Source organism: Lithobates pipiens, unplaced genomic scaffold (assembly GCF_037356315.1).
Source record: "Lithobates pipiens isolate NorthernLeopardFrog02 unplaced genomic scaffold, aLitPip1_a1.2 Scaffold_11, whole genome shotgun sequence".
In the NCBI taxonomy this organism is placed as follows: Eukaryota; Metazoa; Chordata; class Amphibia; order Anura; family Ranidae; genus Lithobates; species Lithobates pipiens.
Window position 1 is genome coordinate 3,503,288 of NW_027507696.1, and position 23,279 is coordinate 3,526,566.

Consider the following 23,279-nt stretch of genomic DNA (forward strand, 5'->3'; position numbering starts at 1 on the left):
TTTCCGACAGACTTTCGGCGGAGTTCCGACGGACTCTCTGAATGAACGACTTGGCCCCACACAATCACACCAAAGTCCGACGGATTAGAACGTGATGACGTACGACCGGACTAGAATAAGGAAGTTCATAGCCAGTAGCCAATAGCTGCCCTAGCGTCGGTTTTTGTCTGTCGGACTAGCATACACACGAACGGATTTCTCGGTCCGGTGGAGTTCCGCTGGAAAAATGTAAAACATGTTCTATTTCTAAAGTCCGCCGGATTTTTGGCAAGCAAAGGTCCGATGGAGCCCACACAAGATCGAATTGTCCGACGCACACAGAGAGGATCTGCAGGTGTGGCACTCCTTTTTGGAGTCATTTAATGGTAGGGCATTGTGGATGGTTGGCCCGGTAAGCAATTTCGATTTGGAGTTATACACTGATGCACTGATGCGGCTGGATCCTCAGGTTTTGGGGAGTTCTTTCAGGGCAAGTGGAGTGCCAGTCCGTGGCCGCAGTTGTGGATTGATGCAGGCTTTACAAGAAACCTCTTACTGCTGGAACCGTTTCCGGTGGTATTGGCAGTGGAGTTATGGGGCATATTTTTCAGGGATCTGAAAGTGCGGTTTCATGGGGACAACCTGGGAGTGGTACAGGTGATCAATAAAGTTTCTGCGTCTTCCCCCCCGGTAGTTTGGATGCTTGCAACTTAATGTCTTTGTTTATGCGGTGCATCTCCCGGGCGTAGAAAACATTATAGCTGATGCGTTGTCTCGCTTTCAGGTGGGACAGGTTTCTGGGAGTTGGCACCGGAAGCGGAGCAACAGGGGGTTCCATGTCCCAAATGGCTGTGGAAGATTCCATTCGAGTACACTACAACACATGACATCACTTCCAATTTTTTTTTTTTTCTGTCATACGAGAATTTGTGACTTTAGCAACCTATTTCAATTTCAACTTGCGACTAGTAAGCGAAAAAAGTTGGACGATCTGTCGCCAATTTTCAGGTCGTGTGTACGGGGCATAAGCCACCAAAAGCTGCAACCCATGTCATATCCCTCTGTGTTTCAATGTTTTTTACCTCCTTTCGACATTTGGTTAATTCCGGTTTTTTTTCACTTTGGTTCTACATTACATGCCATATCTATATATGTCACGGAGGCAAAAAGAAAACAGACTGCTACATCCCTCTATATAAACAGGCCCCAAAACAAGCCTCAACACGCATTTCGTATTTCGCTGCGATCACCTTTAGAGTGACTCATAATCGCTACTTTCGCAGGAACATGCTGAAGACCTGCAGTTAAATTAGCTCAGATTATTATAGCGGGATGTCCTTGTCATACAGGTAGGAACACTGTGACAGCCCAGTGGGAGCACTACCTGGGGGGAATATAATGAGACATGCCACATATATAAAAACAGAGTTCCCTTCGTCAAACCGGCTCATTGCCTGACCGTATATATGAAGCACTCCGGGTATTGGCTGTCTATCTGTCCTCAATCCCCAGTTGAAAGTCTGTCAGTGCAAAGTGAAATGCAAGCTGTTCTGTATTTCCTCTACAAAGACTCAGGGCTCTATCACAATGTGAGCCCCAAGACTGCTCACCTGTCAGTTCTAATTACCAGGAGACTTCTCAGCACAGACTGACAGCCAAAGGAGCTGCAATAATATGAACTTAAAGGCAATCTATGGTCTTTTTTTAGATGCATTTCAGAATGTGATCAGATGTAGAGCCAATAGTCATATCAATGTGTAGTAATGAGCAAGTCTAGCCAACAAGTGAAATCAACGAGCTGCTAATACGATACAGCAAACTCTGCAACTGTGCAAAAGTTCACTCTATTTACTTTAATAACTAAAACTGGGCACATATAACAGGCACACCATTTCATGCAGTTATACAGTAATTTAGAAAATGTATACATATTTTAAATATAGCTAGTATACATTGATCAGCCACAACTTTATGATCACTCACGTAATATTGGAGTAGGTCCCCCTTTTTTCCTGTCAAACAGTCCTGACCCATCGAGGCATAGATGTAACTAGACCTCTGAAGTTATGTTGTGGCATCTGGCACCACCTGTAGCAGATCCTTTAAGTCCTGTAAAGTGTGAGATGGTGTCAGGGAACTCACCATGCGAATGCCCGTCCCCGTGTAGCAGCGGTTCACCTTCGTTTTAGGCGCCATGCGCGGTGTCCCCGTCAGAGGCATACGAGTTCCGGAACGAACGGACGCACGCTAATCCGAACACGTGGATGTACGCCAATCCGAACACGCGGACGCACCCGCGCAAACTGAACGTATGTACGTACTCACGCACGTACGGCCACTTTCACCAATCCTGGCACATCTCTCCCTATATAAACGGGATCCTGGCCTGATTCCAGTGCTGGATCGTCTTCAGCTATTCCTGAGACACCTGATCGATGTTCCTCTGACCTTGTTCCTGTGACCTTGTTCCTGATACCCATTCCTTTGGATACTCCTTGTTACTATCTCTGACCTCGGCTTGGACTTACGACTTTGGCTTGCTTCCTGATTTTGTACCTCATTGCTAGCACGTTACCAGACCCTTGCTCGTCCTTGACTACGCACCTGTTTTTCGTTCCTGTACCGCATTGCCAGCCAGTTGCCGACCTTGCTTGTTCCAGACGTGCAGTGTTTCCTTTACACCTGCTGGGCTTCCGCTGTCTTCCTCCGTGATCAACCTACACCTCTTCCTCCGTGAGGACCCAGCGTCTCCAGGCACCTGCACCCTTTCGCTGTCTTCACGCTCCCTGTTACCACCTCCAGGGGTGTGGAGACCGGAACCGTGCAAGAGGCCACCCTCAACAGTCTGACTCCACTGTAAGGTACGTGACAGATGGGGCCTCCATGGATTGAACTTGTTTTTCCAGCACATCCCACAGATGCTCAATCGATGAATATCTGGAGAATTCAGGGAGTCAACACCTCAAACACCTTGTTGTGCTCCTCAAACTATTCTTGAACCATATTTGCAGTGTGGCAGGGCACATTATCCTGCTAAAAGAGGCCACTGCCATCAGGGAATACCACTTCTCTAAAGGGGTGTAGTTGGTCAGCAGCAATGGTTAGGTAGGTGGTACATGTCAAGAAACAGCCACATGATTGGCAGGATCTAAGGTTTCCCAGAACATTTCCCAAAGCAACACACTGCCTCCACCGGCTTGCTTTCTTCCCATACTGCATCCTGGTGCCATCTCTTCCCCAGGTAAACAACTCATACACAAATCCAAATGATGTAAAAGAAAACATGATTTGTCAGACCAGGCCACCTTCTTCCATTGCTCCGTGGTTCAGTTCTGTTGCTCACATGCCCATTGTAGGTGCTTTTGGCTGTGGACACTGGTCAGCAGCTACACGACCCCATGCACAACAAACCGTGCTTTCAACACATAAAATTTAGGGACAACAGGTCTACTTGCTGCCTGATATATCACGCTAGCTTTCCACTGCAACAAGATAATCATTATTCACTTAACCCAAGGGTCTCCAAAGCATGGCCCGTGGGCTACATTAAACCAGCTAGGTCATTTTAAATGGTCTGCAGTGAATCCTCACACTCACTGCACAGTTCACTAGTTTACTTCCATTCAGGCTAACTCCTAACCCCTACACCCTCCCCCCTCTGTGCAGTATGTAGCGAAACCTAATAGTTCCCACTGACAAAGCCCTTACCACCTCACTGTGATGTTGATTGCTAGGATTGCCGGCATCCTAGAAACCAAGAAGTGCATCAGTGCAGACCTGCTGTACCTCCCAGCTCCTGAACCGCTATTAATGTCAGCGTCCTTTATTGCTGTAATTTAGCATACACAAATACACAGGGACATAGATAGACAGGAACAATCTGATGGCGACAAGGATGGACAGGATGAATGTAATGAGGACTCAAGTGGATAGGGAGACTCTTCTGGGGACACAAATGGACAGGGACACTCTACTGGGGATATAAATGAACAGGGAAACACTGATGGAAACACAGATGGACAGGAACAATCTAATGGTAACACAAATGGACAGGGAGACTCTGCTGGGGACACAAGTGGACAGGGAGACTCTGCTGGGGACATAAATAAACAGGGAGACACCCATGGGGACATAAATGGACAGAGAGAATTTGATGGGGTCACGATTGAACGTGGAGACTGGATTTATTTTTGTTCAACCTTTAGTGCCGGTTCACACTAGCGCGATGCCAGACATCACATGTAATTCGCAGCGCACTGCTGTTCACATTACATGCGATGTCTGTGCGGTGCAATATCAGCCATACAGATAGTATGGCTGATATCGAACCGCGTTCGGTCCAAACACGCACAGGACCCTTTTTTCTGTTTGGACCAGAATCGGATCGCATGTGTGTTCACACATATGCGATCCGATTCATGTTCGAACTGTCAGTTTGCAGTGCGATACGTGAGCTGAAATGGGGGTGTCGTTAACATATAATGACACTCCCCAGCAGTTCGCATATGGCAGTGTGAACCGGCACATGATTCTCGCATCGCACTAGTGTGAACCGGCACTAAGGCTGGGTTCACACCTAATACGGATTTGGCTCACAGCAGGGGTCCAGTGTGTCCCTGTTCTCTGTTTCAGGGACAAATCGGGCTGGAATTTTTGCCTGAATTTGGACCTGAAAAACTGAGCCAAAGACACACAGGACCCCTGTGCAATGCACTCAACGGCTGCCCCCGAGATGTGTGAGCCGGCTCCATTGAGAGTCGGGCACACTCTCCTGTCATGCGAATTGGATGCAGGGAAAAACGCATCCAGTTTGCATAAGTGTGAACCCAGCCTCAATAAAGGATCAAATTTATTTTGACTGTCTTATTTTACTAAAGCTCTATCTCTTTTGTTCAGAATCATATCATGCTGATTACAAAAAAAGATCCATGTACAATTAATAAAATGACTGATTTTTGTGGCCCATGAATATTTGTCAAAATGCAAGTTCCGAAAAAAGCACCGTCACCCTCCTTATGCCATGGAGCCACACTCACACAGAAGGTTTACTTTATATAGTGTATCTTCTGGCTGGTAAAGCTGTTCCAGTGTATGTGGGTGACCTGTGCATTTAGCCGTTTGGGAGTAAGGGCAACATAACAACCAGGGAAAATACATTGTTTTCAATGTGACCAGTTCTCACCAATGTGCTCCATTGGGAAAAAAAGATCATGCTCTCTTACATGCAGACCAATGTACAGTGGACAGTGTTGCCTATGTGAAAGAGTCTGGGGATCTTTTTCCATCATTGTTTAAGTTAAAAGTGAGAAAGCATCCGATAAATAGCACGGCGTCAAAGGCCAGACGGGTGCTAAGAGATTTGTTAAGTTGCTTCATTATCGATTCCCATGTGGTGTTTGCTGGTCTACTGATTAATGGAACATGGGAGCAGTTCCCAGAGGCCCAGTGACACATAACAGAGCTTTAGTCAGAGAGATTTACGGATAATAGTTGGGAACTCTATCATCTTCCCCAGGAGATGGCGTTCGCGCGGCAGGCCCCGCCATCTGATAAACGGGGACTTTTAACAGTGAGATTTGTCATATTTTTGGCCAATTAGATTCCCCGCATGCAAAATATCAATAAAAGCCGCGCAAGCTTGAAATTGGATGTATAAACGCAGAAGAATTATCCAGGAAATTAGACAGGTAGCACATAAAAGAAGATTGATGTGCTTCCTTAACGTCTACTTTATAAAACAGGCACATTAAGAGGGAACTGCAGCTGAGAAAGAGGAGCGACTCTTTAGGCAGCCATAGGGCCTCTGTTTAATGTGCAGTCTTTTATTTCTGATGCATCTGCTCCTTGTTGTCAGGAGGGATGGTCCTGATGTTCGAATTTGACATAAGTTCGACTCGAACATCGGGTGTTCATTTGTCCGCAGATGAACCAAACATATGGAGCGTTTGCCGAAAATTTGAGCTCCGCGGAGCTCCCCATAATGCACTGCAAGATCGCAATGCATTGATGGCTGCCGATTGGCCAAAGCATGCATCTGACCTGCATGCTTTGGCCAATCACAGCGCAATCTGCTGGGAGAGCTATGATTGGCCAAAGGCACTCTGCCTTTGGAGTGTCCTAACTTTAGGACACTCCAAAATCATTGATGGCATGTGTCTGTATTTCGCTTAGAGCCCTTTCACACTCTCAGTGCAGCCGCGTTAGCGGTTAAGCGCCACTCGTTTTAGCAGCGCTTTACAGTCGTTTTAGTGGCCCTTTTCCGCTGCTAGTGGGGCAGCCAAAGAAAGGGTTAAATTCACCCAGAAAGCACCGCTGCTGAAGCACTTTGCAGGCGCTTCGGCAGCGTTGCCCATTCATTTCAATGGGCAGGAGCGCTGGAGGAGCTGTGTATACAACGCTCCTAAACCGCTCCAAAGATGCTGCTTGCAGGACTTTTTCTAACTTCCCACAAGCGCACCGCTGCAGTGTGAAAGGGGTTGCAGGGGAGGCCTGAAAAAACACCTCCAGTGTGAAAGGGGTCTTACCCGTTCTAAAAAGAAACCGTGGAGTATAATACTTTTGATGTAAGTAACGTATCTGTATAATTTTGTCCCTTGAAGAAATAACAGTATCTACATAGGTTGCAAGTGCATCTACCCATAATTCCTCTGTTAAATCAGAAACTTTACTCAAGCATCGGTCACGTGCCCTAGAACATTGTCTACTATCTTCATAAGCCAGTGCCGAATAATAGTCCGATACCAGCTCAGTGTGTTCTGGCTGCAGCAAAAGAGCTTCTATCTGGGTGGTGTTCAAATAACAATTTAACGTGTATCCGAACCACAAAACAAAAACATTATTTTGCAGCTTATTAGGTTAGTCCTCTAATGCAGGACTAGACTGGGACAGAAATTTGGCCCTGGACTTCATCCAGACCGACCCGCTTACATTTTGAGTGTCTCATCAGCAGCCCCCTTACATCAGAGTGTCCCATCAGCACCCCTTACATCAGAGTGTCCCATCACCAGCCCCCTTACATCAGAGTGTCCCATCACCAACCCCCTTACATCAGAGTGTCCTATCAGCAGCCCCCTTACATCAGAGTGTCCCATCACCAGCCCCCTTACATCAGAGTGTCCCATCAGCAGCCCCCTTACATCAGAGTGTCCCATCACCAGCCCCCTTACATCAGAGGGTCCCATCACCAGCCCCTTTACATCAGAGTGTCCCATCAGAAGCCCCCCTTACATCAGAGTGTCCCATCACCAGCCCCCTTACATCAGAGTGTCCCATCACCAGCCCCCTTACATCAGAGTGTCCCATCACCAGCCCCCTTACATCAGAGTGTCCCATCACCAGCCCCTTTACATCAGAGTGTCCCATCAGAAGCCCCCCTTACATCAGAGTGTCCCATCAGCAGCCCCCTTACATCAGAGTGTCCCATCAGCAGCCCCCTTACATCAGAGTGGCCCACTGAACCATCGGCCCACCGGGAAACTCCCGGTAGTCCCAATGGCCAGTACATGCCTGCTCTAATGTAGTGTCTGCATTAAAGCAGTATTAAACACCAAACCAAAAATGGAATATGTTTCAGCTTACCAATTATTAGATGTGGTCGCTGCATTCCTTTTCTTTTTTTCACCTGCCGATCCAGCCAGTAACACACCTCCTGTATTAGCCCTTGTACACACAGTCAGACATTCTGACGGAAAATATCCAATTGGACCGTGTTGTCGGATAATCCGACCGTGTGTGGGCTCCATCAGACTGTTTCCATCGGAATATCTGACCGACAAAGTTTTAGAGCTGGGCTATAAAATTTTCCGACAACATGATCCGATCGGACTTTGTCCGATCATTTGTAGAGAATTCCGATCGGACAAAGTGCCACGCATGCTCAGATCAAATTCCTAGACCAAAGCTATTGGCTACTAGCCTGAACGTAGTCCCGTCGTAACGAAATAACGTCATCACGTTCTGAACGATCGGATTTTCCGTCAACTTTGTCCGACCGTGTGTATGCAACAGTTTCGGACAAAATCTGTCGGACAAAATCCAACGTATTTGGTTGTCAGAATGTCCGACCGTGTGTACAAGGGCATACAGACAGTCCATCCATAATGCAGCTGAGCTCCCTCCCGTCGCTGCAGCCGATGGGAATACAGGGACATTAGTTCCCCATCAGGTCCACTCCCCTTTGTGATTGACAGTAAGCAGTGGGCAGGTCCAGGGCCAACAGACAACCTGCTATTGGCTAAAGACTCCATCCATTATCTGCCTATTAATCACAAGGAGTGATTATACCTGATAGGGAACTAGTTTCTCAGCTTCCCCATCAGGCTGCGCACATGGTTAGCGCCACTGATTGCCAAGAGCATGTCAAGTGTGACGCTCCCAGTGTCCTAAACAACCAGTGACAGAAGGGCAGATAAGAAGAGATAGCGGTGGCAAACATGCCACTCTGCCACACAGCGTACAGAGAAAGGCACCCTACCTGTCTCTGTATGCCAACTTAGAGTGGGTCTAAGCCCCTGTACACACGGTCGGAGATTTTGCCAACCAAATCTGTCGGATTTTGTCCGTCTGATTTTTTCCGTCGGATCTTGTCCGAAACTGTTGCATACACACGGTCGGACAAAGTTGGCGAAAAATCCGATCTTTCAGAACGTGATGACGTAATTTCGTTACGATGGGACTACATTCAGGCTAGTAGCCAATAGCTTTGATGTAGGAATTTGATCTGAGCATGCGTGGCACTTGGTCTGATCAAAATGCTCTACACATGATCGGATTAGGTCCGACCGGCCCAGTTGGTCGGGAAATATTTCCAACATGTTGGAAAATTGGGTCCGACTGAGATTCGGACGGAATCAGTCCGATGCATACCACACACAGTCGGATTATCCGACGACACGGTCCGATAGGACACATTCCGACAGATTCTCCGACCGTGTGTACAAGGCTTTAAAGCGGAAGTAAACCCTCCTTATTGTTTTCAGCCAAGGAAGCTACCATCTTGGCCTCAGTTTAATCTTCAACTGCCATGATGCTGCACATGTGATCAGTTATGACACCAGCCATTGGATGGTTTGACAGTTACATTGAGAGCACAACCAATGGGACAGTTAACGTTTATGGCATGCCAGGAATGTAACAGTTTTTTTAAACTATTAAATTGATGGGTTTACTTCCGCTTTAAGTTCCTCTATTTTTGTTGTCTTTGACCTAGAGGTAATCATATATAAAATTTGGTGCAGTAATAGTGCATCTCTTTAAAAGTGGCAATATTAGAAACTGGTCGAAATTGCCTCATGTTTTGGTAAAGCTACCAAAATTGGCAGCAGGGCTTTTTGAATTTAGCACAGGAACCTTTTCAAGGGCCATACGGCCCCGAAAAGTGTCACCAATGTTTTATTAAATCCAGGCATGTATTGGCCATCGGGACTACCGGGAGTTTCCCGGTGGGCCGATGGCTCAGTGGGCCACTCTGATGTAAGGGAGCTGCTGATGGGACACTCTGATGTAAGGGGGGTGCTGATGGGACACTCTGATGTAAGGGGGGTGCTCATGGCACACTCTGATGTAAGGGGGGTGCTCATGGGACACTCTGATGTAAGGGGGGTGCTCATGGGACACTCTGATGTAAGGGGGCTGCTGATGGGACACTCTGATGTAAGGGGCTGCTGATGGGACACTCTGATGTAAGGGGGGTGCTGATGGGACACTCTGATGTAAGGGGGGTGCTGATGGGACACTCTGATGTAAGGGGGGTGCTCATGGGACACTCTGATGTAAGGGGGGTGCTCATGGGACACTCTGATGTAAGGGGGGTGCTGATGGGACACTCTGATGTAAGGGAGCTGCTGATGGGACACTCTGATGTAAGGGGGGTGCTGATGGGACACTCTGATGTAAGGGGGGTGCTCATGGGACACTCTGATGTAAGGGGGGTGCTCATGGGACACTCTGATGTAAGGGGGCTGCTGATGGGACACTCTGATGTAAGGGGGCTGCTGATGGGACACTCTGATGTGAGGGGGTGCTGATGGGACACTCTGATGTAAAGGGGCTGCTGATGGGACACTCTGATGTAAGGGGGCTGCTGATGGGACACTCTGATGTAAGGAGGCTGCTGATGGGACACTCTGATGTAAGGGAGTGCTGATGGGACACTCAAAATGTAAGTGGGCCGGTCTGGATGAAGTCCAGGGCCAAATTTCTGTCCCAGTCCAGCCCTGATTAAATCCCCTGTCTATTTCAGCAGAAGAGTTATAAAACATTACATAATTCACACAACTGATGACACGTAAAAACAACTACAATATTCCGCATTAGCTGTTCAAAGAGACAGACATGCTTTGCTAGTAAAATGTATGTCTAAACCTCCTTTTTTTCCCAATTGTTTCCTGGGGGAACAAGTTGCACTTTTGTAACTTTGTAACGTTTCAGAAAGAGACTTTTATCGGTAATCCTTTTTAGACCATCTCCGGCACTCAGAAGTTTCAGGAAAGCTGGAAGCAAGGAGTTAAGAAAAAGATTTGCTATCATCTTCCAGCGATGTTAAATGGAGTACAAAATGCCACAATCTTTCACGGTGTGTGAGAGAAAGTGCCGGGCCGCTGTAGATTGAAGATGATGCCCCTAAGTTGTCTTTCAATCCTTCAGATTGTGTCAGAGGCGTAGCGGCTGAAGCTCCGCTGCACAGGGGGGCCGCTTGCTAGACTGCCCAGAAGCTCTTTCCTCCATTATGGCATTAGATCAGTCAGGCAAGGAGAAGATAGCCGGGGAGGATTCACAGACTATCTGGGTTATGGGAAAAAGTAGAGGCTTTTAAGAAAAAACACAGCTGCAAGAGGGCCGGGGGTCACTGCGCAATCACAGCACCTGCGCACCAAGAATAGAAATGCAGGGAAAGTGAACTGAAAGTGCAACCAACTAACACTAGGTTAACCCGCCTAAAAAAGAACCTAAAAACTTGCTGCCAGTCCTTGGGTTGTAGGAGTCTACGCAGTATGAAAGATAACTGCAACAGCCAGGATAGTCATGGTGATTATATAATGACCCCATTATTTAATAAATGCATATACCTCTGCACAATGTAAAAGTTTATTTTCAGAATTATTTCAGCATTCCCATGTTTTTGTTAGACATACAGTGCCTTGCGAAAGTATTCGGCCCCCTTGAACTTTTCAACCTTTTGCCACATTTCAGGCTTCAAACATAAAGATATAAAATTTTTATTTTTTGTGAAGAATCACCAACAAGTGGGACACAATTGTGAAGTGGAACGAAATCTATTGGATTTTTGAAACTTTTTTAACTAATAAAAAAATGAAAAGTGGGGCGTGCAAAATTATTCGGCCCCCCTTGCGTTAATACTTTGTAGAGCCACCTTTTGCTGCGATTACAGCTGCAAGTCGCTTGGGGTATGTCTCTATCAGTTTTGCACATCGAGAGACTGAAATTCTTGCCCATTCTTCCTTGCAAAACAGCTGGAGCTCAGTGAGGTTGGATGGAGAGCGTTTGTGAACAGCAGTTTTCAGCTCTTTCCACAGATTCTCGATTGGATTCAGGTCTGGACTTTGACTTGGCCATTCTAACACCTGGATACGTTTATTTGTGAACCATTCCTTTGTAGATTTTGCTGTATGTTTGGGATCATTGTCTTGTTGGAAGATAAATCTCCGTCCCAGTTTCAGGTCTTTTGCAGACTCCAACAGGTTTTCATCCAGAATGGTCCTGTATTTGGCTGCATCCATCTTCCCGTCAATTTTAACCATCTTCCCTGTCCCTGCTGAAGAAAAGCAGGCCCAAACCATGATGCTGCCACCACCATGTGTGACAGTGGGGATGGTGTGTTGAGGGTGATGAGCTGTGTTGCTTTTACGCCAAACATATCGTTTTGCATTGTGGGCAAAAAGTTGGATTTTGGTTTCATCTGACCAGAGCACCTTCTTCCACATGTTTGGTGTGTCTCCCAGGTGGCTTGTGGCAAACTTTAGACGAGACTTTTTATGGATATCTTTGAGAAATGGCTTTCTTCTTGCCACTCTTCCATAAAGGGCAGATTTGTACAGTGTACGACTGATTGTTGTCCTATGGACAGACTCTCCCACCTCAGCTGTAGTCCTCTGCAGTTCATCCAGAGTGATCATGGGCCTCTTGGCTGCATCTCTGATCAGTCTTCTCCTTGTCTGAGCTGAAAGTTTAGAGGGGCGGCCAGGTCTTGGTAGATTTGCAGTGGTCTGATACTCCTTCCATTTCAAAATGATCGCTTGCACAGTGCTCCTTGGGATGTTTAAAGCTTGGGAAATCTTTTTGTATCCAAATCCGGCTTTAAACTTCTCCACAACAGTATTACGGACCTGCCTGGTGTGCTCCTTGGTCTTCATGATGCTCTCTGCGCTTTCAACAGAACCCTGAGGCTATCACAGAGCAGGTGCATTTATACAGAGACTTGATTACACACAGGTGGATTCTATTTATCACCATCAGTCATTTAGGACAACATTGGATCATTCAGAGATTCTCGCTGAACTTCTGGAGTGAGTTTGCACTGAAAGTAAAGGGGCCGAATAATTTTGCACGCACCACTTTTCAGTTTTTTATTTGCTAAAAAAGCTTAAAATATCCAATAGATTTTGTTCCACTTCACAATTGTGTCCCACTTGTTGGTGATTCTTCACAAAAAATTTAAATGTTATATCTTTATGTTTGAAGCCTGAAATGTGGCAAAAGGTTGAAAAGTTCAAGGGGGCCGAATACTTTGGCAAGGCACTGTATGTGTAGGCAAATTACCTTTCTGAATTGTTAGAACAGTGGTCCTAGGTATGTTATAGCTGAACAGGTATGAACCCGGAAAACATGAAAGAGGATTCCCAGAGCACTGTGAATTTCTAAAAAGAGCGCAGCAGCAGTTATGTCCTTTCAAATACTCAATCTCTGACAGGACAGAAGGAGAAAAAGAGAGAGGAGCAAAGTCAGTTCTCTGGCTTCCTCGCTGGTATGTGTGTATGTCAGCTTGAGCTATTTAAGACAACAGAACATTAGCAGGCAAAGAATTACATCTGGAAAGGAGTCTAAAGTTCCACCCGCTGGTAAACATTTTTTGTACAAAGAATTTCAGACATAGATAAAACAATTGCAAACCATTTCATTGAACCCATCTACCTTGAATCCGGCTGCGGCTACAATTTTGTGAGTGGAGAACGGAAAAGTTTCATTGCTCAAATCTTCATCCAGAACTTCCTGCAGAATTGAGCGACTGGAAAGGGAAAGTATATTAAACATTATCAGCAAAGGACAGGGACGGGACCTTCATGTACAATTACGTTAGTTGAGCAGTCAGATAGTAGAGAGGCACAGACACAAGCACATAGTTGGTTGGGGTGTCAAGTCCTGGGTTTGTGTATTAGCTTTTCTCTCTTCACAAGGAAAGGAGATAAAAGGGTAAATTGAGTTAATCCATAATATCCTGACTTTTGGGGTTCGTTACCTTTTTAGTGCACAGAACTCCATAATATCCTGACTTTTGAGTTCTTTACAGTTTTAGTGCACAGACATAGTGACCAAATTTCTAATCGGGTGGAGGACAAAATAATGTAAACCCCCTTCAATCAACCGTTATGAAAGACTTAAAAGTAGCGCCACCCCTGTGAAGCTCAGGAAGCATATTTTTGGTTAAGGCTGGTTCACAGAGGGGGGTGACTGAATTCTGCAGACTGTACTTTTGTAACACAAAGCAACTATCCTGTTAAGCAGGGCTCAAGTCCTGCGGGAACGCATGGGAACGGAGTTCCTGTACTTTTTCCACAACAGGAACTCAGTTTCCGTTAGCAGCCGTGTCCTTCGAGACTTTGAAGTATGTGAGGTGTGTGGCAGGTGCTACACCAGCAGCCGCCGACACAGCTCACAATAGTAAGTGCCGCACACCTGACCATTCAGGCATTGCCAGTAGGGGGCCCCATGACAGCTTCCACTTCGATCTACCTGTCAATCACAGCTAGCTGACGGGTAGATCAGGTCCCTGCTGCTAAGAGATTGTATTTAGTCAGACCTCTCGTGATGCGCTCCTCCCCGCCGGCCCCTCCTGATTTTCTGCCCCCTCCCCCCCCCCCCAGTCTCCTGCATACTTGCTCTGTGTGTCCTGCTGAATCCCCCCCTCCTCCATCTTCAGTGCCATATGATGAGAGAACCCAGAGGAGGAGCACAGCTATTCTGCTCACAGGATATGCAGGGAGAGAGGTGAGCTGAGGGAGGAACATCAGTTTGGGGTGGTAAGCTGAGCACAATACCTGGCAAAGTTTAATGCCAGGAGGGAAGTTTATGTGGAAATATGTGAAGGGTTGGAATCGCAGCGAGTGTGTGTTGGAGCCCCTACAGAGTTTGCAGCCCCCCCCCTCAAGCTAGCATACATCTCCTAAGCAGGAACACATCACTATCTCCCCAAGCATTCTGTCCAGATAATGTGCAGTTCATTTATGACCTTTCCGTTTAACCCTGTGTTATCCAAACTCTGTTCAATGAAAAGTGTAAACTCACCACATAAACACTCTATATACAAAATAACATTCCCCAATAAAGATCAGAACATGATGTTCACATTTGCATGGAAGCACAATTGAATGAATGCTGATTATTCAGAGAATTACCATATTTATGTTTATTGAGGATTGTTTTTGTTTTTTTTATGTACTAACAGTTAAGCTTCACACACACAATACGAAAATTAGATGAAAAATACCACTTTTGAAGCGTTCGTGCATATGAGAGTATCATTTTTTTTGGGTGGGGGAGGGGATCTTGGGTGGGAGTTCCCACACTTTTTTCCCCAGGACTTGACCCCTGCTGTTAAAGCGGAGCTCCACCCTAAAGTGGACCTTCTGCTCATTGGAATCCCCCCCCCCTCCGGCGCCACAATTGGCACCTTTCAGGGGGGAGGGGGGTGCAGGTACCTGTACAGTACAGGTATCTGCACCCACTTCCGGCGTAGATTCTGCAGAAGGTACGCCCCTTTCTGCAGAATCTACGCCCCTTTCCGAAAGTCCCCCGCTGCCTGCTGGGAAACACACAGATCCCAGAGACAGCGGGGACCATCCTTATTGCGCAGCGCGACTCGCGCATGCGCAGTAGGGAACCGGGAAATGAAGCCGAAAGGCTCCACTTCCTGATTCCCATACCCAAGATGGCGGCGGCAGCATCCGAGAGACGATCGAGAGATCGGCTTCGGGTGCCGACATCGCGGGCGCGCTGGACAGGTAAGTGTCACTATTTTAAAAGTCAGCAGCTGCAGTATTTGTAGCTGCTGGCTTTTAAAAAAAAAAAAAAAAAACGGCGGCCTCCCGGTGGACTCCCGCTTTAAGTATCTGTCTATTTCAGCAGTGCTTACAGTCACTTTGATGGGGTCGTTTTTTTCACTTTTGGCATGTGCTGACAATTTTAGGACTTTTTCCCTTCACCCCTTTTAATATTTTCTTTTATTTTTTTTCCATTAGTGTAACCGCAAACTAAGGCCAGACTTTTGGCCTCTTTTGATCTCGGATATGTTGTCCCACATTGCTATAAACACACATGTCAAAGTGTTAACACCGCTAACTAAAAGTTAAAATAAAATTTTTAAATACATTATTTCAAAGGTGGCAATTTTTGGTGTTTACACTATTCTAACACCCCTCTCAAGTTGACTAGATATGCAAGCTGTACAGGAATTTTGCATGTGGCAACATGGATTGCAGTGATTTCTTTTATTAGGAGTTAATGCAATATTTTCCTGCTTTCGGCCTGTCACATGGCGCTCGGCTTGCGCACACACACACACACACACACACACACGCGCCTGCAGTATGTAAGCCACCCGCATTAAAGATTGATACAAGTTGAAAGGAATACAGACTGGGGGGCAGACAAGAGAGAGAGAGGGCTTGTTGATTTTAAACAGACATGGCAGGTTGTACAGAAAGACCTTAAGGAAGGCGGGTGAATTCTGACAATTTACCGTAGAATACTGTAAACCATCAAGGTGGAAAGGCACTTTGGGTAATATTATTATATAAAGGTCCTGTCAGTTATACGGGTAGCCTACATTGAGAACATTGCCCATCACCAGTTGAGAAATCTAGGACTTGTGCTGTGACTTAGGCCTCATGCACACCGCTGCTCCTAAACTCACGTTTAGGAGCTTTTGGCGTTTTTTTTTTTGCCAAAGCTCTAGAAATCAACGAAATAAAAGCCTATGTGCCCATGGCACACATTTAGGAACAGCGGAGTTTAGAGCAGTATGCAATTAGCGGACCACCAGCTGTTGCAGAACTACAAGTCCCATGAGGCATAGCAAGACTCTGACAGCCACAAGCATGACACCCAGAGGCAGAGGCATGATGGGACAGCTGGAGGAAAAGGAAACAGCTGGAGGTCCGCTAATTTCAGATCACTGGTTTAGAGGCGTTGTGGCTTCACTGCCCGGTTCCCTACTGCGCATGCGCGAGTTGCGCTGCGTGTCTCTGCTGGTCCCCGCTGTGTCCTGAGAACTGTGTTTTTCCCAGAACACAATGGGGGGGGGGCGGGGCATCTGCGGCAGTCTGCCCGGAAGTGGGTGCAGATACCTGGATTATCCAGGAAACTGCACCCCCCTCCCCCCTGAAAGGTGCCGATTGTGGCACTGGAGGGGGGGAGGGATCAGATGAGCGGAACTTCCCCTTTAGGGTGGAGAACCGCTTTAAGATGCTCTTCACCTTCGCAAACAAGACAGCCGGCTTCTTCCAGGCCCTTGCTATTGTACGCTTCGCAGCAATAAACAAATAGGTGGCCAACTTCTGCTGATAGGAGAAGAGGCCCGGGATCGGGTAATGGAGTAAGGGCAATTTGGCATCCTTGCAGGGGGAAATATGGAAGAGAGTTGACAGAAGACCAAAAACCCTTGACCAGAATCCCACCATATGAAGTTCATCTTGGGATGTTTATATGTTTAACCACTTCAATACCGGGCACTTAAACACCTTCCTGCCCAGACCAATTTTGAGCTTTCAGCGCTGTCGCACTTTGAATGACAATTGCGCGGTCATGCTACACTGTACCCAAATGAAATTTTTATCATTTTTTTCCCACAAATAGAGCTTTCTTTTGGTGGTATTTGATCACCTCTACGGTTTTTTATTTTTTGCGCTACAAATAAAAAAATACCGAAAATTTTGAAAAAAAAAATGTTTTTTTTTGTTTCAGTTTCAAAACTTTGTAAATAAGTACGTTTTCTCCTTCACTGATGGGCACTGATGGGGCTACACTGATGGGCACTGATAAGGTGGCACTGATGGGCACCAATGTGGCACCAATGAAGTGGCACTGATAGGCGACACTGATGGGCGACACGGATGGGCGACACGGATGGGCGACACGGACGGACACTGATAGGTGGCACAAATTGGCACTGATAGCTGGCACGGATGGGCGGCACGGATGGGCGGCATGGATGGGCATGGATAGGCGGCACAGGTGGGCATGGATAGGCGGCACAGGTGGGCATAGATAGGCGGCACAGGTGGTCATAGATAGGCGGCACAGGTGGGCACTCAGGCGGCACAGGTGGGCACTCAGGCGGCACAGGTGGGCACTCATAGGCGGCACAGGTGGGCACTCATAGGCGGCATCGGTGTTATAGTAATGGATGCCAATCAGTGCCAAACAATAATGCATGCCAATCAGTGATGCCCATTGTGGCCACTGATTGGCATCCATTATGGGCACTGATTGGCACCCATTGTGCTGACTGGCACCCTGGTGGTCTAGGGAGGATTATGGATTTTTATTACCTTTTCCCTGGTGGTCTAGTGGTGTCCCTGGTGGTCCAGTGTGGGCATCCTCGGGGGGGCTGTGCTGATAATCGATCAGCACAGACCCCCCCTGTCAGAGGAGCAGCCGATCGGCTCTCCTCTACTCGCGTCTGACAGACGCGAGTGAGGGAAAGCCGATCACCGGCTCTTCCCATTTACACTGTGATCAGCCGTGATTGGACACGGCTGATCACATGGTAAAGAGTCTCCATCGGAGACTCTTTACCGAGATCGTAGTTGCCGGGTGTCAGACTGACACCCCGCAACAACGATCGCCGCGATGCGCGCCCCCGGGGGCGCGCAGCGGCTCATAATCCTAATCACGTCATATGACGTCCGGTTAGGATTATGAAACCACTTTGCCGCCGTCAATTTGTAATAGGGCGGGCGGCAAGTGGTTAAGTTAATTAGCTTACTGTATATGTTTATGGTAGCTGTTTATTAGATGTACTGATGTTACTGTTTACAGTTTGCATTGTTAAGGGTAATGCCATCGAGCTCTTACCTGATTTTGTGTGGTATATATTCTGTGCGAATTTACAATAGAGTCAGTTCCAGGTTGCACCTTAGCTAGTGTCGTCTAGTTCTTGGGTGCAATTCTCAGCTATAATACCTGGTTCCTGGTTTCAGACAGGAGGAAGCTGTATCTTGGTGGGGCACCCAGGCTGGGTGCCAGGCCGTCTGTCACACTTGGTACCCAGAAATAACTGGGGAGAAGATGACAGTGGCTAGCAAGGAATTTAACTGCCGCATTGCTACCAGGAGGAGGTATTTTGCTATGTTTAGTTCCGCTTTAATCGGAAAGAGGGACTAATCTAGTTTCAAAAGAGAATCACTCCCTACATTTTAAGGACTATGTACAATGTAATTATACATTTCTGTACAATCTGCCAACAATCCATTTTATTTTTATCCAATCAAGCAGGCCCTCACTCCTCTTTAATTCAAAGAAGATTTGATCAGATTGTAATTTGTGCTACCTTTTAGACTCCAGAAAATCTGCATTCCGGACGTTTGTTCCTGAATGCATAGGACTCTAAATGCATAACGTATAACTCAGTTAGTACAACTCATTGTATATACGGATCCTTCTAGTTTTCTTACCTGGCAGGCCCTTGTATGCTGATCATCCCCAGGTCCTCTGAACAGTCAATAAGTTTACAGTTAAATTTCTTATCTTGAAGGATAGTGGTGATATGACTCCAGTTGTGCTGAGCGACTGCTCCTCCAATTGCCAGGTAGAATCCATCCCCTGTAAAATATTCCAGTTACTAAAAGTTCAAATATCTGTTCTGTGCAAAAGATTGCCCCACCAGGTAGCTACTGATGATATCTGACCCTTTTGAAATGATAGGATTTTTTTAACTAAACCTAGAGAGTGCAGAATTTGGCGCAGCCGTGCATGGAAGCCAATCAGCTTCTAACTTCAGCTAGTTCATTTAAGCTTCGACCAAAAAAAACAACAAAAAACCCCCCAAAAAACTGGGATCTGATTGATTTCTATGCAGAGCTTCACCAGATTTTGCACTCTCCAGGTTTAGTAAATCAACCCCTATGCGGCTGTCCTGCATAGAAATGTAGTGAAAGACTGGTGAAGCTTCCAGCAAGGAATACAATCTGATATTAGTGAGAAATGCTGCCGCTGTATTAAAAACACATTCATTATTCCTAAATGTATATGGCAAGACATTTTCTTTCTTTTAGTTTTAAACAATGAATGATGAATGGTTGCAACCTCTGTTCAGGTTTTATTTGCCATTTGTGTTTTGTTATGGAGATTTTTCAATCTCTACCCCAGTGATTTTCAACCAGGGTTTCCGTGGAACCCTAGGGTTCCTCCAGAGGTTGTAGGGGTTCCTTCAGCATTGGGCAATTTCTGCCTCTCAGATAAGTTCTCAGTGACACCATTGATCTTTTTAGCTCTCTGTAAGGAGGTAATTCTTCCCAATGACCACAAGTGTAAAGCCTTGTACACACGGTCGGAGAATCCGTCGGAATGTGTCCTATCGGACCGTGTCGTCGGATAATCCGACTGTGTGTGGTATGCATCGGACTGATTCCGTCGGAATATCCGTCTGACCCAATTTTCCAACTTGTTGGAAATATTTCCCGACCAACTGGTTCGATCGGACATACTCCGATCATGTGTAGAGAATTCTGATCGGACAAAGTGCCACGCATGCTCAGATCAAATTCCTACATCAAAGCTATTGGCTACTAGCCTGAACGTAGTCCTATCGTAACGAAATTACGTCATCATGTTCTGAAAGATCAGATTTTTCAACAACTTAGTCCGACCGTGTGTATGCAACAGTTTCGGACAAGATCCGACGGACAAAATCCGACGGATTTGGTTGTCGAAATCTCCGACCATGTGTACAGGGGCTAAGGACTATTCTTCCCACTGACCATCACACTAATGTATCATGAGTTGTAGATTTCTAATTTTTAGCAGGGGTTCCCCTGAGACCGGAGAACTATTTCAAGGGTTCCTCTGTGTTGAAAAGGTTGAGAAAGGCTGGTCTACCCAGTGGCACAATAAGAGAATCTTTCTTAAAATGCATTTCCACTTCTACTTCACTTCCACTGAATTTGGTACATGTTCCCATTCACACAACATAACTTTAAAAAGATGCTGCTTACGTTAGTACTTTTTACTTGCTTAAGTGTCATTGAAGACAGACATGAGTATATCTCTTTAAAAGTCCATTCTGTACCTCAGTATATATACTTTCTGTCATTCAAGGTGCCCATATTAGAAAATACCTGGTTGATCCTGCCATTTATGTTGGCTTCTTTACTGTTAGCTGCAAAGCAATTGCACTAGTTCCTGTGGGTGCTCTGTTGTCACTCTAAGGCCGCGTACACACGGGCGGACTGTCTGCCCAACTAAGTCCGTCAGACAATCAGACAGACAGTCCGTCCTACTTTCGAATGAACGGACTTGACCACACACGATGAACAGACAGTCCGCCGAAAGCTTGTGCGATGACGTGTACGGCACGTATGACGGGACTAGAAATACGACGTCCAATACACAGCAATGCAACCTTCGCCGTGTAAATCCTTTCTGAGCATGCGCCATACTTAGTCCGTCCAACTTGCCTACTCACGAGCGGACTGTCCGCTGAAACCAAGTTTGGACGGACAATATTATGGAAATTCCGAAAGACTTAGTCCGCCAGACTGTCCACTGAAAAAGTCCGCTGAAGCCCACACACGAGCGGATTGTCCGCTGAAACACGTTTCAGCGGACCAAGTCCGTCAGACAGTCCGCCCGTGTGTACGCGGCCTTAGTGCGCATGCTCCGCAAGTTTACTGAGAGAAAGCAGTTTACTTCCTATTTTTAACACTGGAGGCCTCGGACTCCTTCGTCACCTAAGGGGCAGCTCCAACACATCGAATGGCATGTCCTCCCTCCTCCTCTCCTCACCATGTGATCTTTATCACATCATCTAGCCCTGATCCTCTATTTTTTGGGTCCCCATCGGCAGTCCTGGCTCCTTCTCTCTGCCAAGTGCCCCTAATGCCGCGTACACATGACCGGACTTTCCAGCAGAAAAGGTCCAACAGTCTTCCCAACGGCCTTTCGACTGAGTTACAATGGACTTCCGAACGAACGGAATTGCCCACACATGAACGGACTAAAGTCCATTCGAAAAGGCTGTTTATTTTGAATGTGATGACGTACAACGGGACTAGAAAAGGAAGTTCAATAACCAGTAGCCAATAGCTGCCCTTGCGTCGTATTTGGTCCATCGGACCAGCACACAGACAGTTTTCCCGATAGGAATTGAGTCCGTCGGACAGTTTTGAAACATGTTCTATTTCTAGGTCTGTCTGAATTTTTTAAAGAAAAACAATTGGACTATCCCACACACGATCGGACTATCTGACAGAATGATTCCATTGGACCTATTCTGCCTGAAAGTCCGGTCGCGTGTCCGCGGCATAATAGTAAGCTCCTTGCTATCGGGGCACTAGAACAGCCTCGCTCCCTAGCTGCACTCTGTGTGTCCATTCATCCCCACTCTCTCTGCTGCTATTTGAGCCAATGAGGAGAGAGAGAGATCCTCATGCTCTCATGCACATCGCTGGATCGAGATGGGGCTCAGGTGAGCATTTTGGGGGTGGGGCTGCAACCAGAAGGTTTTTTACCTTAATGCATATAAATGTATTAAAGTAAAGTGAAAAATGTCTTGAGCCTTTAGAACCACTTTAAGGATTTCAAGACTTGGGTGATATTGTATGTTGCTGTTCCTAAAAAAAAAAAATGTCTGTCCCTACATCTGTCATTGAATAGCATATTGTAAGCTATTCTGAACAATTTCAAGCTTCCTACAGAGACCTATTCATAAACAACTAGAAAGTTAAATAGATTTTGAAATGCTTTTTATGGGTGCATATGAATGGTAACAAAGCATAGTTGGAGTTTCTCGAAAGCTGACTGCAAAAGTGGAAATACACTTTAAGTATGGGGAAATCCCCTCTTAGTTGTGACCTAAAACTAGTTGAGAATTAGTGCAGAATGACATCCAATGTTATATATATATATTGTAAGGGATCTTCCCGGGGTAGGGTGTGTTTGGACACAGTTCACAGCAGACTTGGAATTTATAAAGCAGATCTTGGCGTTTATTCGTGGTACAAACAGTCCAGCAAACAAAATATACAGCAACACCGTGCTTTCTAAGTACAACAAAAATAAAAGTCCTAGCCCGGCTGGGCGCTTACTAACAGGTTCTGCTCACCTATCTGACACTTACAAACACAGCGTCTTTCGCCTGGATATCGCAGGGTGAGTTTTAGCTCCAGCAGTGGCTGTGCTTGCAGCTTCCTTCAACACACAGATTGTTCATTCCCTGGCTGAGAGCAATCACCTGCAGACCCTGCAGAGCCTTTAGCTTCCCAGGCTAATTAGGATCCAAGCTCACCTGATCCCAAACCCAGAACTGGATCGGGGGATGTGGAATGACAGGTCCCTCTACCAAACCTACCTGCCATTCCATATAAACCCAGGCCCGGCAAAATTAAATAACAACTCAGCAGCATATCGCTGCTGAGAAACTGATCCATCCTGGATTTACCATCTCACACTGTGTAGCAACCTAGGTGAGATGTACACCCCCTCGATCACTTCTCCAGTGACATGTCTACAATATATATATAGAGATAGAGATATATATATATAGATAGATATATATATAAATGAATCAGTCCAATTCCTGTATATTTAAATTGGATTGAATTGGACTGATTCATTTATATACTACATAATTTCTTTATCCTTTTTAAAGTGGTTGTAAACCCTTACAAACCACTTTGACCTACAGGTAAGCCTAGATTAAGGCTTACCTGTAGGTCAGAGAAATATCTCCTAAACCTATACAGTTTAGGAGATATTTACCCGAAGACAGCCACCGCTGTCTACGGCGCAAGCCCCGTAGACAGCGGCGCGCAGGCGCACTGGGCAGGCCGCAGATCGTGGCGATATGC

General features: G+C 46.3%; 1 protein-coding gene across 1 annotated transcript in view; it reads right to left on the bottom strand.

The window, feature by feature from the left end:
• SARDH (sarcosine dehydrogenase) overlaps positions 1–23,279 on the bottom strand; it is a 147,765-nt gene that overhangs the window by 35,750 nt on the left and 88,736 nt on the right. The window contains exons 16-17 of the mRNA XM_077468194.1: positions 18,888–19,035; positions 13,129–13,222 (exon numbers count right to left, since the gene is read on the bottom strand). Coding sequence (XP_077324320.1) covers positions 13,129–13,222; positions 18,888–19,035 — 242 coding nt within the window. The remainder of the gene's footprint in view (positions 1–13,128; positions 13,223–18,887; positions 19,036–23,279) is intronic.